The 18,905-nt window shown below is 38.7% G+C and overlaps 1 protein-coding gene across 2 annotated transcripts in view; it reads right to left on the minus strand.

The window, feature by feature from the left end:
- Positions 1–18,626, minus strand: part of akt1 (AKT serine/threonine kinase 1) — a 54,667-nt gene extending 36,041 nt beyond the window's left edge. Inside the window, exons 1-2 of one of the 2 annotated variants that reach the window (XM_088353682.1) lie at positions 18,333–18,626; positions 7,767–7,910 (exon numbers count right to left, since the gene is read on the minus strand). In XM_088353682.1, the coding sequence (XP_088209808.1) occupies positions 7,767–7,812 (46 nt within the window). In that variant the 5' untranslated portion in view covers positions 7,813–7,910; positions 18,333–18,626. Of the gene's footprint in view, positions 1–7,766; positions 7,911–18,275 lie in introns of both variants that reach the window. The other variant, XM_088353683.1, reaches the window with a different exon arrangement.
- Positions 18,627–18,905: the final 279 nt, after the last annotated feature.

Below are 18,905 nucleotides of genomic sequence, written 5' to 3' on the forward strand. Positions count from 1 at the left end.
CACATTTAGCAGGAAGTCTGCTTCCTATTAAAGGGAACAAGGGGATCCATGCCGGGAGCAAGAAAGTTTTGGCTTCCTGGTGTGACACCCTCTGCTGATGGATGCTGCCTACACAACAAGGTTCATAAAGGCTTACATGAGAAGTTTACAACTCTCCATTTCCAAATGGGCCCACTCAGTCATGCCATTCACATGACCACCTACAGGGCGGGCGCTCATGGCTGCCCATGAGTCGCATGATCAGTAAAAGAACCAATCAGCTCATGAGATCCAAATCAAAGCCGTGAGAAGAGAAACTGTAGCATCTGACACAACATTCATGCACGCTTGTGAAGCAGACTGGGTCACTAAACTATGTCCAGGGAACATTACAGAGTCACTGTTGAACTCCAGTCCCACTCTTTTGTCTGCCCCTTCAATTTCCTGCACAACACCCTCTGTAATAGGTTCCCTCCTTCCCTATCTTGCTGTATAGCTCTCGCTTGAGTTAGAGCCAGTTGAGCCTGGTGGACAATTCCAAACAGTTGTTCTGGTTTTAGTTCGTCTAACGATTAAGCCTCTTCTTTATACTTATCAGGGTGCAAAAGAGTCAAACACACAAGGGCACGAAAAAAGAGAGGACAGGCGAGCACTTTTCATGTCAGCTTCACCGACTTCTTGGCCGCAGCCCTTCCCTGGAAACTTGGGGAACCCACAATCTTCCTTTAGATGTTAGATGATGCTTTGACTTTGACAGGAACTTTAGAAAAGCACACTAGCTAAAATAATTCATTCCACTCCTGTGCCCATTATAGTGTCTCCCTGGCAATGAATAAAACCCTAAAATAATTCAGCATTGCACTGTCAATAGGTTCATAAAATTAATTGTAATCATTCTAGGACTTAAAATGCTTCATTCAAGAACATTGCCTCTAGAACACCTAAATCCAGATATAAGTTAAAAAAAAAAAAACCTAAGTAGCCCACACCAACTGCAACTTTAAAAAAAAACTCCAACATTGATTAAGTATTAGTTCAATTTCAGGTAGTTTATATTACATATCGTCAACTTCATCAATTTATTTAGTCAAGTTTCAGTCAATTTTAGCATTTTAGTCTTTATTTTACTTATTTTTCCTTTTTTTTTTAACTTTAGATCTGCTTGGTATCGATTTAATTTGACAAGCTTTAATCAATGAAACCTTTACATTTTAAGACTAGTTTCAGAAAGGACAAACATTTAAGACCAGGAGTCGGAAAAGTTTTTGAATCAAAGAGCCATAAAAGCAAAACTATATTGATTTTTTTTTTTTTAGAGAGAGACACACACAATATATTAAGACAAAAATTCAATTAAACCGCCAAACCCGCTCTTTAGAAAAAAGCTAACTATTGAGCACATTTTATTTCACTTTGTGTTATTTGACGATTTGATCAAATCTATTAAATCATTATACCAGAGCCAGTGTCCCATATCAATGTAAATATACCACTTAAAATGTGTCTCCCGTTCTCAGTTACTCAAGTTTTGAGACTAATTTCGATCGCGATTTTTGTCCTAAATAATGGTTTCAAAACAAGGTGTGAGCAGAGAACTTTTGTAAAAATGTCACATAATACTGCAAACGAGAAGGGCATCATCATATTTACCTTTGGTGCAGGCTGCACTAAGCGAGAGAGAGAGAGAGCGAGTGCCTTGTGCTGTGTACGAAGATCTGCCCACCTCTACCGCTTACCCAAACAAATTTCTCTGAGTGGTTTGCTGGCATTTTTATTCATTTACAGTTTGATCAGTAGGTTTTTATCATAAAGTGTCTCAACAGTGAACATACATGGTTTAATAAGCTTCCATTTAAAGTGTTTCTTAGCGACTTTGTGCCAAAACAGGAAATATTTGTGTGACACCCTGACTGTAAACCGTAGTGGAGAATGTGTCCTGGACTGAACCATTCAGTGGTATGGTGTCGTTTCGGCTTCGCATGTACAAAAATCATGCAGTATCCATCCAACCTTTGAACGCCACAGAGGGTTTTGCAATAGTCACATTTCATCTCCGATTCATATGCACTTATGAAAAGAGCCATAAATGGCTCACGAGCCATATGTTTTTGATCTCTGTTTTAGACTGTTAGATAGTCTTCACAACATGTTCATCCCAGAAGAACCTTTCATTATTTCGGGTAAAATAATTCTAAAAACATAAAAAATAAGACATTTTGTCTCTGTGGTGGAATCAAAGAAGGGAGGGAGAAACCATTTTTTGGGGTCATGTCTTTATTTGTGAACTAAAATATCAATGGCCTTTTGTCTTTATTTAGTGAGCCGGACCCTTATTACTCGAAGAAAACGCACGATGATTTTAGTCGTTGCTGTTGTTTATTAAAGGTTTTTTTTCCAGATAAAAGGGACGCTGGGTATTTTTTGAAAGCTCGATGTCTCCGTATGGAAAAGAAACCAAAATCAAGTGCTAAAATTAACAAGGAAGAGTACAAACTACCGAGACTCAAAATAACCGAAACGCATCACTTTCTGTTTTTATGCCCAGCCTTTTGAGGTTTTGGGGTACCCGCAACTGCTAGATGGTGGACAATTGTGTCAGCGCGCTTTAGGTGATGCTCATGTTATGTGAAATGAATACTGATATCTCAACCTATGCCTTTGATTAAAAAATGGGTGTTTATATGATAAGGTGATGAGTTTTTTATTTAACACTGGGTTTAGAAAATACATTGGTGTGGACCCAAATATTTTTATTTAGTATTTGTTGAAAAAAGTAACACTCAGAGTTACCCCTTGAGTACCCCTGGAGTTCAAAATGAATATGTCCAATCACAGGAAATGAAAAAAAAACGAAACATCAGTGTTTGCCGACTCAAGATTTTTCCCTATTTTTGCTTTTTTTTTTTTTTTTTTTTTTTTTTTTTTTTTTTTTTTTTTTTTTTAAAGCTTTTAAATCAGCAGTCAAGTTAAATAAATACCTGGACAAATATATTTAATTTGTTTCACATTATACACGAGCCCCTCTAAACATAAGAATTTTGATGTATCGACATTTCGTTCTGTGTACATTGTTACAAAGAATGACAATACAAAGGAAATAATTATTATTATTATTATTATTATTATATGAGTTTTATTAGCACCAAAAATCTTGCTTACGATAAAAAGGGAAATCTCGTTCACGAGCGGTCCCAAAGGCTAGAGACCGCTAAAGACCAGTCACCGCCAGCATACGCATGCAAACTACTAAGGGCAAAAGATAAATGAATAAATTGTGCTGTAATATGTTGTTGTATGTATGTTTGTTTAAAGCAGTGCTTCTCAATTAGTTTCTGTCGCGTCCCCCATTGGAAGAAAGAAATCCTCTCTCAATATTAAAAAACGACATAACAAAATACATTGATTTTTGAAGCGAGAATATGATTTAAACCTTTCGGCGCTGCTTTAATCGATCAATCGTTCTTTTGTGATCAGATGGTATTGGTGGCGTAAAAACAATTATTGGTCGATATTGGTGGGAACACGTCATCTGCGTCTAGAGAAAATCTCCGCTTTTCGGAAGGTCTTGCTGAAAAAAAAACTCAAGCGTGATTGGGGTGTCTTTAAGTGAGTTTCTTTTATTTCCATTACGATTTTAACATAGCAAGCAGGCTGTTCTTTTTCTTGTCTCCGTGGTCGCATGAAGCCTACGCGCGCTTTGCCAAACTTCTTCGTCTTAGTTTGTGGGTCAGGACATAACAGTTTGTTTGTCTCTTCACCCAGTCTCTCTCAGCCCATCTCCTCATCCGTGTTAAATAGTTTTTCATGGGGTCACTTGAGGGTCTACTCTACTTTGTGTCAACAACTCATACTTAATGCTCTTACTTAATGCGCTATGGAAGCTAAATGTAAACAAAACACTCTGCCAAGATAGCGCCACTGCTCCCCTCATGTGGTGGAGGTGCAATTGCACATGGGAAAGTTGTCGTTTGCTACCAGTGAGTCGATGCAGATTAGAGCCAAAATGGGCAAGATGCGTTAGATCTTTTTTATGTAATTTTTTTCCCCATATCAAAATTGTCATGCGACGTTCACAATTTAAAATGATCAAAAAACGTATACAATATGAGGAACATGTATAAGTTGACCAGCATGCGATCTCTGTAGCGCTCCTATGCAAACAGCCCCGGTTGTCCCCCTCTCCTTCCTCCGCCCTAGTTAAGGCGACTGCCTCCAGCCTAAGTGCTAATAATAAACTCGCAATTTTGTTAATACTACATTATTTGTCTTATTAGGGTTCATTATATTTTTAATTACTGTTTAAATGTGTTTTTCGTGATCAGGAATATTTTTTTGAATTATATTTTAGGTTTACTTTGATGCTTTTGGCAGGACTGGAATGGGCCAATTAGTTTTAAAATATCTAAAGGCGGGAAAAATCACTCGTTACACGAGCAATTCAAGCAAGATCTTGCAACGAATTAAGCTCATATGAAGAGGTACCACTGTATAAGCAAAGCAATTATAGAGTGTTTGGGTAAAACACCACCCCCACTCCACGATTTAAGGCTCAACCTACGAGTTGACGGACAACATGGCTACCAAAGGTTCACCTTCTCTGCAGTCACCGCGGTGGCTCCGGAGCAAAGGACAGCATGACAGTGACACGACACGAAAAGCCCTGCTGTCATAAAGGCAAGCACCCTCCAATCCAAGCGCCAAAGGTTCTGGGTGACGTTTCATAGGGCACGGCTGCTCAACTGTGACAGTGTGCCAACTCACTGTTCCTGAAAGGTTGTTTGTTTAATGTCACAAGTAGATGCCTGCCAGCTTGAACTTGAGTCCAAGTGCGAGAGCACATTTTCAGAAACTCAGCGTGACTGTTTACTTACTAGTCACTATTTCACTTCTATTTTAGTTACATTTTTACAAGTGCTTTTTAAATCACATTTCCAGTATATGTTCTGTGCTCCCGACACATTGAATGTGTGGAACAATTAACCAAGAACGAGGGAGGGCAAAGGACACCAAAACTTTGTTTTTTTTGTTTCGCAATCAAAGAGGATGTTCTTGTTCTTTTTTTAACAAACACGCAAGGCTAAATGTTTCTTAGCGGAATTTGGGTGTTCTCAAAGACCCATACCATGAAGAGCCAAATGGTGTCATTTTTTTCTTAGGCAGGGAAATATCATTCGAGAAATGTCCTTTGATTTTAAGCTATTTCACAATAATTAATAGGTATTTAAATGATTATATATTAACTGCGAAGCAATGGGGATGCCTTGTTGTATTAGAAATGTTATTTTAGTACAAACAATTCTGGCCAGGAAGCAAGATGCTAGGTTGCCTCACCCGAGCAAACACACAAACACATGACACAGGACACATGGAGCCAATTGCAAAAACTGTTTGAAATCTGAAAAACAAACATTTTTAAGACTCTGGCTCCATCTTTGCCTTTCACTATGAATTGTAAATCACCGGTTTTGTCATTTTTATCATGACTAACTTATCATGTCAACACATTTTAAGACATAAAACAAGTAATTTCAATAAAACTGTTTAAAACCATATCATCAGCAACCAAACTGAGAGCAGCTCTAGTGGGCAATCCCAGAATACATTCTTGAGTTGCTTTGCTTTTCCCTTCCTTCCTTTTGTCATGGTTTTATCCAGTTTCAGGGAAACCATGACTGCTTGGACCAGGGCCGGAAGAATCACCAATGGTCTCAGACGGTTTTGCCTATAACAATTACTATTGCCTCTGGTGGTTGAGGACTCGGGGGTGAATTGGGGGGACAGCTGCGGTTTAAGGGCTGAGATAGTGCACACACATAAAGCACTCAGTCAGCAGGTATGTGAGGAATGTTTCTTCATCCAAACAACAGGACCAACACCCGCCACACCACACTGTGGTGTCATAGCAGTTCATTGGAGCCACCCAGAGACCTGATAGCTAATTAAATTCCAATTTGTTTAGTATTACTGAATTGTCTAAACTATATGACCCACCCAAAAAAAAAAAAAAATTGGCCAGAAATGTGAACATGCACCTTATTATGTGGTACGCCTTGTATGCGGACCAAACTGGGACTGCGTTACCATATTTGGGCAATCATTGATCAGTAGATACATTTTATCGCTGACAACAATTGCATAACAATTGTGGAAACAGGTTTGAATCCTGCTTTAACTAAAAGGCCACTAAGGACATGAATGGTTGTTCACAATTCCCTAACTATGGATGCAACGAGAATTAAACCCAGTTAATACCGGGAAGAGCGCTGGATCCCATAAACTAGACCAGTGGGTGTACAGACAATACATGAAAAAGCAATAGGTCTCATCGTATTATCACACTATTTTTAGTCACAGTACCAGATAAGTTAATGAAACGAGAAAACACAAAAGTAATTAAAAATCAGGGTAAATTTTGTTTCACCTTCTATGAACTCAAACTAAGCATTGTAAGTGAAACATTTTGAATATGTGCAGTCATGTGTTTGTTCTATCTATCCATCTTTATTCATATCAAGTCGGTGATACTATACCATATTTTCGTTGGGCCAACATTTTCTATACCACGGACCGGTTTAATGTCTGACAATATTCTCCTGGCCCGGCCCAATAATCACATCAAAATTTGGTACTGTGACTAGAAATAGTGTGATGATGAGATAAAACGTAATGCCTTTTCACGCATCGTCTTTATCCCTGTTGGCCTAGCGGATAGAATGCGGTGTGCTCCCCGCTGCGATCCGGGTTAGATTCCAATTGCATCTGATGTTATGCAATTGTGATCAGTGATATATTCCGACGGATCAATCAATGCACAAATACGGTACTTTTACATTTTTTGTGCACCCTTAGCCGTTACTGAAGTTCTAATTTGATTTGCTTTATAGTCCAACACCCTTTTATATGAAGATAATATCACAGAGGACTAATAATTGGATGATCATAATGTAATCAGGTACACCTCAGTGCGGAAAATACCGTATTACACTCAAAATTTGTATTAAGGCTGCTGAACAAAATTCAGAAAATATCTTGCAAGTCTAAGATAATGAAACGGAATGTTTCACTGAGAAAGACGCAAAACATTTTACAAATTTGATTTTACATAAGTTATTCATTATTTCTAAGCAGTTTGGTAAGAACTGAAGTTTGTTGAGATTGCAAGCAAGCTGTGTTTGGTTGCCGTTTCTTAGAATCAACTTCCTCAATGACTGTGTCTGTGTTTATTTGCACGCTTGGAGCGGTTTCTAGTAAATGTGGAAATGATGATGATGTGCAAAATTGTGCCACTGAACTGCTGCTGTCTGAGTGCTATCACTTGAAGGTTATTATTCCGGCATATTTGGTAAAAAAGTAACATCGGGAATGTTAACCAAAACTATTCACAAAAGTAGGGCAGCAGGAAGAATTTTTTCAGAAATCCAAAGAAGATAATGCCGCTTAAATAGAGTAGGATATTATTAGCATATCAGGTGAGATTGATTTTCTGAACTGTGGTCGAGATGCACCAAGTATTAATCGGATAGGCCTTTTGTTGTTTGGGATGCTTCAGCTTTTTAAAGGAAATGCAAACTCCATAAATAATTTAAAACAGTAGGTAACCACTGTCCCTTTAAGAAGTTTATTTTGTTTAATGTTAACAACAATTAAAAATGTCATTTGGAATGTACTACAGTGCAACCCATTTTATCTTACTTAATGCAATTGTCCTGTAAGTAAAGAATGTATAAACCAAACAGACTTAACATGTCTATCAAATTTAAAAAAATAACATTAAAAAAGGTTTATACCTCTCTTATGTAGCCATCCTTCCTTTACGATCACCACATTGGTCATGTTGGCGGACAGGGTATAGGATCCAGGATTTCCACAGGGAGAGTCGCTTAGTTTTCCCCAAGTTCTCTTTCACCCCAGCACACGGGTCTTGTGGTTATCTATTAGTTGGAGAAAGGTAAAAATTAGCCCTATATTGAGGTCGAGCATTTTTTCCACTTGTCTGAATATTAACCCTAAGGTCAACCAAGGAAGCAATGAGAACCAGGAGTCGGAGCAGTAAAAAGGACATACCTTCCGTGTTCCTTGTCCTCTTCTTACTTAACTCATTCAGTGCCATAACGTCCCAAGACACTAAACCCCTATTGCACCCGATAGGCAGGTAGGCACCTTGCATGGCTGACTCCCTATTGGTGTGTGAGCGTGTGCTAATGAATAAGTGTGGAACACATTGTAAAGCGCTTTAGGAGGTCCTGTATTGTATTTATTCAGCCAGTATATACCATAAACATGATATATACGAGAAATCATTTGACACGCGAACCTCTCGACGCGACGCGTCGCCTTCGATCGGCGCCGGGTTTTTAGACCCAACTGCTGTGTTGGGAGTCATAAGTTGACCAAACCCCCCAATTCCAACCCTTTATGCTGAGCGCCAAGCAGGGAGGCAATGAGTACCAATGTTGTAAGTCTTAGGTATGACTCGGCCGAGGCTTGAACCAGCGACCTCCCAGTCTCGGAGCGGGCGCTCTACCATCTAGGCTACCGAGGTGGTGTTTGTTTTTTTTTTGTTGAGGGATGCATAAATTTGACAGATTCAGTGAATTGAAAAGCGCTATATAAATGCAGTGAATTTACCATTTACCATAAATATAAATAAAGCATTGTCCCCGAGGGCCAAAAGGCAAAAACATGTTTGTTTTTATTTGTTTTATTTTAAAAAACTATTGTTACGTTTTTGGCACAGCTCATCAGTAAATAGCAAGCCTCTGGGAATGATTTTATTATGAAAAATCACCATTAAATGGTAGAAGTGCATTTGATGAGATCTTTGTCCACACATCTAGGCACCGGGCACCGGTGCTGTGGAATGCTCTTCCCCCCCTGACATCCGATCTGCAACCTCAGTGGAAATGTTTAAATCTAAGCTTAAAACTCACTTCTACTCCATAGCATATGAATAACCTACTCTTCTCGTCGGCTGAAAAATAGTCTGTGTAATATAGCGTAATAATCTGTGAAGCCCTTTGAGACTCTTCGTGATTTAGGGCTATACAAATAAAAATGACTTGACTTGATCTAGGGAGCTCAGACTTTTTAGTGTTGCTTCCTGTATTTTGTGAACGAGTGTGGACAGCCCCGAGCAGCAAGTAGGCGTACTGAAGCAGTGTGGTGAGAGAACAAAACTTATTTCTTTAAAAAAAAAAACACTGATGGGAAGGAAGTGGTGGGGTTGGTGGGTTAAGAGTAATAACACGTGTGGGGTCATGGTTTTCCTCTATTACAGGATGAGAATGGTGAAAGTAAGAATAGGACTAATTCAAATACAGGCCAAATGCCAACCCAAACTTCCAAAAATATGATAGAGGAAGAATTCTACATAATTGCACGTGCAACAAAAGGAGCTGCAATTATGATTTCAGCTCGAAGATGGCGACAGAAAGTAGAAGATTTGTGTGGGTTTTTTTTTTACTAAGAGTGAAAAACAAGTTAAAATACAAAATTCAGTTGAAAGTTAGCCACTATGAAAATGGAATTCTATCCAAGAAAGGTAGCTGAGAAAAACCTCATATTTTTAATGTGTTTGTTTAACTTGGGCTACATTACTGATTGTATCGACAATTAAAACTAAATAATTACAATGAGGAGAAAAACACTTTCTTCGGGTGGCTTTCCCCACAATTGGAAAAAAGATCCCTGTTCCGTGAACCAAAAGAAAGAGATCTCTAGCACTATGGCATGTCCAGTAATTGCAAATATTAAAAACCTTGGGGCAATCATAATAAACCACTTGACCTTTAACTTCCTTTAACTCTCATAAGTACAGCTTTGAACGCATGATAGGAGAAAAAAAGAAAGGATCAATTTCCCTACTTGTTCACACAAATGTCACAAACTGCACCAGACGATCTCTGCCCTTCCGCGGAAATCAATTTGTCTGCTGCCGCTCCATCAGAGTAAATCCATCAAAAGAGCTCTGTGCGAGTGGCCACAGCCAGCCCACTGCCAGGGACAATAACAGGAAGTGGATGTGACTATTGACGGGACTACGAATCATATTAGTGTAGCGTTGAGCTCAAACAAATGTCTGCGCGAGAGATAAAACACCATCAAGCTCCCGCTAAGTGTTTCAACAAACAAATGCAAAAAATTATAAAATACCTTAAAATGAGCACCTAAAACACCCATCACTCCATAACAAATATATTACCACGACAACAAGAGATTGCTAAAGTAGAAATGATCATTTTACGTAACTCTAAGAATATTCAATTTGACTAATAAGTGCAATATAAATGCATAATTCTTTTGTCGATTAATCGATTGAATAAAAAATATATATACTTGGTTATCATCTATTTTTTCTTAAAAAGCGGGGTTCATCGTTTGAGGTGTCCTTAAAAAGTTGAGTTATTTTTTTTCCATTACGTATGAGTTACCAATACCCAACGGAGTTAAAAAAGCCCTTATGCTTTTTTTCCCACCGTGCCTATTTGCCTTTATCTTACTTCTAGCAATGTTGTTTCGGGCGTAACACATTAGGTAGAAAGAAAGAGCGGCTGGAGGGGGGAAGGTGTTGGCTGAGTTCTGGAAAGTGACATCATGTTCATCCGTGTGTTTTTTTGGCTTCTTTTTGTTTGTGTAGCATAAAATGGTGAATGTAAGAAGAGGCCTGCTTTAAGTACAGTCCTAACTCTAACCCAAACCCCCAAAAAGATGAAAAAAGAAGAGTTTATTTGACCGCGATTAGGAAATGCACATACTTGCACGCACATCATGAACGAGCTGACAGAGGCTGCAATGATAACACAAGCCAGTAAAAATCGATTTTACTTAACCAACCCTTAACACAATAGAAACATTAAACATTAAATCATCCATTTTTTGGCCCGTGCAATGAAAAAAAATTCTAGCATTTTATCTAAAGTATAAGACATGTTTTGGATTCAGGCGTAAACCATCAACCCCCATAATGATGTCTCTTAAAGAGACCGAAAACATCATTGAAATGTATAAAACTAAAAACAGGCAAGTTCAACAACACCTAATATTGTGCATTTTTGGGGGCGGCAGTAGCTCAGGAGGTAGAGCGATCGTTTTAGGATTAAGGGATCCCAGTTCGAATCCCGGCTTGTCCGTGTTACATGCCGAAGTGTCCTTGAAATGAAATGAAATGAAATGAAATGAAATGATCTGCATTTATATAGCGCTTTTCAAGTCAATGACTTCCCAAAGCGCTTTACATTGTGCTTCACATTTCCCAATAGCGGCCGTGATCTGTGCAGCCATGTAAGGCGCTAACCTGCTTATTGGGGGTAATCGGGGGTTCAATGTCTTACCCAAGGACACTTCGACAAGTAACACGGACAAGCCGGGATTCGAACTGGGATCCCTTAATCCTAAAACGATCGCTCTACCTCCTGAGCTACTGCCGCCCCAAAGTAGGACACTGAACCCCCAATGCCCCCAATAAGCAGGTTAGCGCCTTACATGGCTGCACAGATCACCGGGAAATGTGAAGCACAATGTAAAGCGCTTTGGGAAGTAATTGACTTGAAAAGCGCTATATAAATGCAGATCATTTCAAATGCAGATCATTGACCCGGTATTTAGGAATTTTGAAAACCTGGAAATTTTGTGCCTGCCTCAATTCTCATAAAGGCAGCAAGATACAAGCCTGGCTGGGCCTATGTCAATTTGGGTTCGGGCTAGGGCATTTAATCTTACCTCTACCTGCGATAGAAAATGTTAACACGGCCCTTAATTCATCTCCGAGCCATACATTCCCGACCCCTTGTGTACAGCCTCACAGGCATGTGCATGAACATACATGATGATACTTCAGGCAAACAAACTGTGGTGCGTAAGCCACCACTGAAAAAGCAACACATGCACAAGAGCAGCTCTGGAGCCACAACAGAGTGCTGCTGTTTTAATGGGAGCGAAATGTTGCTCCTGAGGCCTGTGTAGAAAAAAATGGGCTGCCGCCAGCACTGCAGCCAGCAGCCACTGAATGAACCCAGTACCCTGACAGCGGGTCACATGGTCCTCGGGCCTCTGCCTGCCTGAGTGTCACTGCGGCTTTTAATCATTCATTTTTCTGGCTCCGACTCAGGGGGCTAACTCATTCAATGCAAATCAGTGTCACAAAGCAAAAGATCCCACTGACACACAAAAACAATGCATCTGTGACTTGAACTAGCAAGGACAGTCACAAATGTTTATGACAGGAGGAAGACGTTTAGGCCAACCCCACCACACTACTTCCTTCATCACAGATCAATGGTCTTAAGCTTGTTTACGCTCTATTTTTTACTCCTGCCGAGGCGGGCAAGAGATGATGGTTTACAGTTACAAGACATGTACTCTTTTACTCAAGTATTTACAACGTTTGAAATTAGATCATCCATCATAAATGCTTGGTAATGGGAAATGGATCCTGCGTTGACACTAGTAATAGTTTGTCATATAGAGAAGGGGGCTACCCTTTTTGAAGCTGAGGGTTACGTTTTGTAACAAATTAGCGAGAAAACCTACCAGTTTACTATGCATTTCTAAAATAACATGTTATTACAATATTTTTCAAATATTAGGCGCGTCAGAGTAAAAGGCACACACCCAAGAAATAATATTTTGACATATATTTTTCATACATAAGGTAAAAAAAAGGCCACAAAAAATTGAGACTCAATGAAATGAGCGTATAACCGAAGGGCTGATTGATCAATAGATAATACCACGAAAAGGCATAAGATATTATCTCATTATCACACTAATTCTACTCACTGTGCCAGAAACACTGAATAGTGCATTTTGTTGTACATTTACTCCCGTCATTTCTTCACCTGTGCGTCAATAACGTTGAGGTTTAAGCTGTTTACATAGATAAACAAGCGTGTATTGTATTTTTTACCTACTGTTTTCTCCATTCTCTAACTTTTGTCGGTGAAGAAGAGCAGAGACTGTTTAACCAATGGGTCTCCAACGTGATGCGTAGGGGCATGATAGTGCCCCAAAAAGACAGCTGAAGTGCCCACAGACCTGTTCTAAAATAGCTCACCGGTGCTGGGTAAAAATGTGTGATTGTGATTTTCTAGTCAAATGTTTTTTTAGTTGTTGACTGAGTCTATTCAACCCAACTTTCAAAAAGTAACCCGTTATTACACATTAACAACATAAGTTGTTATTTTAGAAATGCATTTCCAACTCGATGCAACAAAAAAGTAGAGCTCAGCCTCAAAAAGGTTAGGGAACCCAAGATGAGCACAATGCAGAACAAAATGCACCTTGCAAATCAGTGTTCCTGGCACAGTGAGTTAAAAATAGTATGATAACGTGATAGACTCATATCTTTCCGTATGTCTGTACCACTGGTGGTCTAATGATAATGTGTCGGCGCTCTAATCACCACATCCCGGGTTAAAATCCAGTTGCAAACAATGTTTTAAGATTTTGGTCAGCCATGTTTATCGCTTGATCGATCATTGCACAAATACGAGAGTATATGGTAAAATCTTGTGTGGAAACGCAAACCTAAAATTACTCTATACATATCTATCGTATCTACCGTATTCAGCGGTCTAATAGGTAGGGAAGGTTCTGAGGCACAGGTTCTTTCAAATTTCTGGCCAATTTGAGGTTTTTATGTGCGCTTCATAGTCTGGAAATTACAGTACTATATTGTTACTAAGTTATTACCAGTGTTGGGCATGGTATTTAAACAAAGTAATTAGTTATAGTTACTCAATAATTCTTCCAAAAAGTAATTGAGTTAGTAACTTAATTACTCTATAGCAAAAGTCATGTCACCAGGGAAGGTAACAATTTCTGTTACTTTAAAAGGAAGTTGTATGGCAAAGAATTTGAAATTTTTTGAGCAAATTCAAAACACTCCAGTATCGTCTTTGACCGGAGTTCACTTGAAAAGATGCGAATCCCGATTATTCTTAGAGAAACTTTTTTTTCCCTGCACACTTTTGAGTCCCAACGACTCTTTAGGTTGTTTTTGTTGCTTTAATTTTTTATGTAACAGTATGTACCAAATGACTTAAAAAGGGGGAAAATAAAGAAAGAAAAAGAAAAACATTTAAAAAACAAGAGAAATAACAGAATAAACTTTACAGTTTTTATATAAACATATAAACACCGGAAATATAATCTTAAAAGGTTATACAGAAATGATATAAAATACATTAGTATTTTGCACATTTTTCTAAAGTTATACATATCTATGAGTTTCCAAAAGTGGCTATTTGGAGACTCCAAAAAGACCAGTGACCGGTGGCATCATACAGACATCTCTTTACTTCTCAACAGTATGACAGCTCGCAGATGGGTTTAAAGCATGTCAATAGTATTAACCCTTGGATTCATAAGTGGGATCATACATGACCCCATGGGTTGTTATTCTTCAAAATCTTTAAAAATAAAAAAGTAATACTGTTAGAATCCAAGTATTCCTCAAAAAACACGTGTATAACATGATGCCATTAGTTAGTATTGTATTTTTTCCCCCATTAATCATCGACCTCACTCATGGAAGAAAATATGAACTGGTAGGTCATGCATCCAATGGTTAAGTACTCACAAAAAATATAACTAGCACAGAAAATGCAATCAAAATAGCATCGGAATTACAATACTGATCTGAAAAACAGCAATCATTTTTTTAACAAAACCGTGCAGCCCTACTATCAACTGTAACTATATGGTAGTTGCTATTTTGAAGGATGACATCATCCAAAAAGACAACTGTGAGGAGAGTGGAAACCCGCTTCTAAAAACAGCGTCAGGTGTGCGAGGGGAACGCCGCAGTTGGAATTCTGCGGCAAAGATGAGGCACCGCTTTTAACTATCAGTAACTGAATTGTAACGGCGGAAAAAGTAATTATTTAGATTACCCCTTTACTGAAATAATAACGCAATAGCGTTATTTATTTCTGTCTTATTCCCAATACTGGTTATTACTATGTTATTACCAGGTTGTAACTATTAGATATTAAAATAGGCTCAGTCATCTCCTACAAATAACACCAGTAAGAAAATCATAATTATTGTATATTTTCAGAAGAAGTTATTTAGCTGGTCTCAGGGGCCTACCTCGTGCCCTTGGACACTACGTTGGAGACCCCTCTATAATAGAAAGAGTGTTAAGGTTCTTATTGAAGTTTCCTGAACATGTGTTCCAAACAGTTATAATTATTCTCAAGTTCAACCTCCAAAGCCAAATGAAGTAGTGGAGGTAGTAGCATAGTGATAGAAGTCATATAGGTTTCCCAGTACAGGCTGCTCAGTACAATACGACAGAACGGAATGTACACTGAAGATGGGAGGAATTTGGATGCGTTATGTGAGGACTCCCAAGGTTTCAGCCTTTTGGTGTCACCAAAACATTGACGACTGTGGATATACTCATATTGTATGTTACGTTACCCATAGGGATGGTAGGCAAACCAAGAAAAAACAACAAACTTGGTCGAGAAAATTATATCATGCAAGTGCCACTCACCAAGTTGAGTATGAGCATTCCTTTACTTAACTTAGCAAAAAGTAATTCTATTAGCTTACATTTTCTGTTTTCAATTTGGGTGATTCAATGCCTAACTGCCCATGGTTGGTTTTGTGCAAATCAATTTGTCAATTCTTAGGGATTAGGTGATTGCACCAAAGTAATTTGAAGGATCAGTTCCAACAACTAGGTTGATAACCATGTTACCCTATGTTTACTTCAGTTAAGTGATTTATTGTTTAAAGTTTGTCTGAGTTTTAAAATATGAATGTGCCTGCATGTCCATAAAAACATTGAGAGTCCACAAGTTTGACCTTGGGACATTTGGATGTTTTAATTAACTGTTTGGGAATAATATCATTAAATCAAAGATGCAGAAAGGTTAGAAACGATGCTTAAGCCCGACTATTCAATACAAACCCACAACTTGTTATGCACCTGAAGCAGCATCCATCAACTAATGTTTGAAGTGTCTTGAAGACTTTCACATAACTCTTAAGTGGTTGTGATTGTTAGCAAGATCGAGTAAATAACAGTTATCACTTATCTTGGGCTGCAACACTTTTGGTGGGCCATCAAAAACTGTAGAACGGAGCACTCATGTGACGCAAAAAGCGGGCGCTCAATGTGAGAACCGTATCCTTCTCAGTGATAAGGTCTTAACTCCTCTGGCGTAACGGGGCACAATACGTCTGACTGTGCACAGGAACAAATTTCTAACAGCATTCCACAGATTCTGCATGCGCCTGATGGCACATTTGCGTCAGCGCAGTCAGAGCAGAGGGATTGTCTGGGAGGCGGCTGATAGCTTCAAAATAGAAAGACAGCACCATCATTGAAATTAGGTGTTTCGTCTTACGCTGGTCATATGGGAAGGCCCCATGTGCACACACAGTGGACGGATACGGTCTTATGACCGGCAAGAAATATTTGATATAAAAAGGCTTTAAAGGGCATAACATGGCTGAGGATATTGTACTCTAAGAAGGCATATAGAAAATCAAATGTTGGATCTTGAAACTCAATATTGTGGATACCATCACATTAAAGCTTGCCATTATTATAGTGGTAGGAAACCATGTGTATATAAACAACATCATCAACAAAAAAGGGATTCCCACTGCTTTATAATTTTTTTTCAAGCAAGTTTATCTAGTAATATACACACGTTAACGCATAAAGCTTTTATATTTTTAAAAAAACACAGCACCTAAACGAATCTAGTACCTTAATAGGTATTTAGCTATAGACAAAACATACGAAGTCGTGTAATAATAGAAGAGGTAGCCTACTGTAGAAATAAAATCAGAAATGCCCAAATCAAGACAAAAGCATTCTGCAAGCACAGAAAGAAATAGCTTAATTCAAATGTCAAACTCCCTAAAAACATTGGAACGCAACAGTTGCGTTCAAGCAAATTCGACTATTCCAAAAGCTTGTGTGTCTACACTGCCTGAATATCTCCAATGTGTAGATTCAAATAAAGATAATGACATACCTGTCAACCTGTACGGTTTTGTCACACAAAGTAAGTTTATTATGCATTTTAAGACGTGTACGATGCACAAGAAAATCTGTACGGAAAAATGCAAATTGTCAATTATGGGTACCATCCGATATACACCGACTATCACAAAACGGCAAATCAATCAAGTCAAAGTTCGCCGCGGAAGCCTCCATCTCGGTAGCGTTTTTTTCGTTGCAAACGAAGCGAGCGGTTTGATGTAGTGAAAGGAAGTCCGTCTCTTTTTTAAGAACCGGCCTTTGTGGCTCAACTCATTAAAGAGAGCCGGCTCTCAAACGGCTCATTGCTTTGATGCATTATATTACGGATTATTATGTTGTATAAAGATGTTATCCCTTTAATCAGTATATCACCAACAATAATTTAATGCAGAAAATGAATTAATAATTTGAATAAGAAAATGTATTATTCTACTTATTATATTTGCATGTATTTTTTCCTTCTGCAGTGATCGTCCAAGCTACTTCATTTTTTAACTTTTTCTTAATAAACCTCATTCTTGTTGAACAACTCAGGATCTCACAACAAAATGTTAATTAACAATATATATGATATGACGAAACACATGTACAATACAACATGTTAAACTACATAAATAAACACGTTTGAAAAAAAATTGGTGAAAGATTATTTTGTATTTTGTAAGGGAAAATACGACAGTTTGTAAGGGCATGGAGCCCTTGAGGTTGACAGGTATGTAAAATAACACGACCACAGTATTTTTGTGGAAATCCCAACAACAACATTAAAAGCTGCAGACAGTTTGGTGGTTTAAAGGAAAAAGTCAAACTGTAAAAAGTGGGTGTTGGAGCAGGGTAGCAACAAGCTAGGAAAGCTAATGTGTGTGTGGCCCGTACACTATAAAGCGTAAACAGTGATCGCAACAATGAATGGGCCGCTCACTTGTTGATCTCATTTGATTTTCCTCGTGAGTCACGATTTTTAACAAAGCATTTTAAAGTACAAGAGGTATAGTAGAAAGTTATCATTTAGTGAGCCTGAGGCTACGTCTCAAAAAGTGGTCATTGTCAGGACGCAAACATCTCAAGAGACGTTCACTGTTGCTTGTGGAAAATACAGTATTGCCCGAACGAAACCATTTGCTTTTAAGGCACACTTGTCTCAGTGACTGTAAAGCAACTTTTAAAGCCGATTGGAGTGGGTAACGTTGCATATATTAGGCTTGCATTTGGCAAGAAAACGGATTTGGGGCCTAGCAGGGCAGCGCGGGTGAGAATAACCGCATCCCATGTAAGTACAATGGAGACATACCCAGACTAGCAGGAGACCTCTTGTAGTTAACCATGCGAACGAAACACGGCCGTTTACCTGGACAGGAATTCAACAATGTGTCCGTCTCATGCTAGTGAGCTGATTCGGCGTCACTTTTGAGTTGATAAGTCCTTGAACAATCTGGACAAAAGTGCTCTCATTGACTCCGTTTCTCTTGCCTTTCTTCCACTACACCTCCCAAACGAGCTGTCTGCAATGCCTCTGTGGCAATCTGCTCCGCCGGGTCCTAGACCCGACGTTTACGATTCCTAGCAAACAAGTGCTGTGGAAAATGCAGGGGCGTCCCGTGCCCGGCTGGCCTCGATGAACTTTGACGTCCTCTGCATGCGATTGCAGTTTGCACAATAATTAGCTTTGCAACAAGGGGATGAACGTTGACCCCTGCCCTATATATTCAAGAGCAAAACAACAAAACATAACAAAGGAGGGGATTTTTAAAACTTTATTTTGTAACTCTTTTCTCGGTCTCCTTAACCCTTTGATGTTCCTGTAAAATTCGCCTAAAATCCCAAACCAAAAAGTAAACTAAATGATGTTTTTGAACCGTTTGGAGAATATGACCGTTTTGGTTGCATTTGAAAGGTAACACGTTTTGTACCAAACTGAAAT

Source organism: Urocampus carinirostris, chromosome 15, assembly GCF_059441175.1.
Source record: "Urocampus carinirostris isolate Australia breed hairy pipefish chromosome 15, RoL_Ucar_1.0, whole genome shotgun sequence".
Taxonomy (NCBI): Eukaryota; Metazoa; Chordata; class Actinopteri; order Syngnathiformes; family Syngnathidae; genus Urocampus; species Urocampus carinirostris.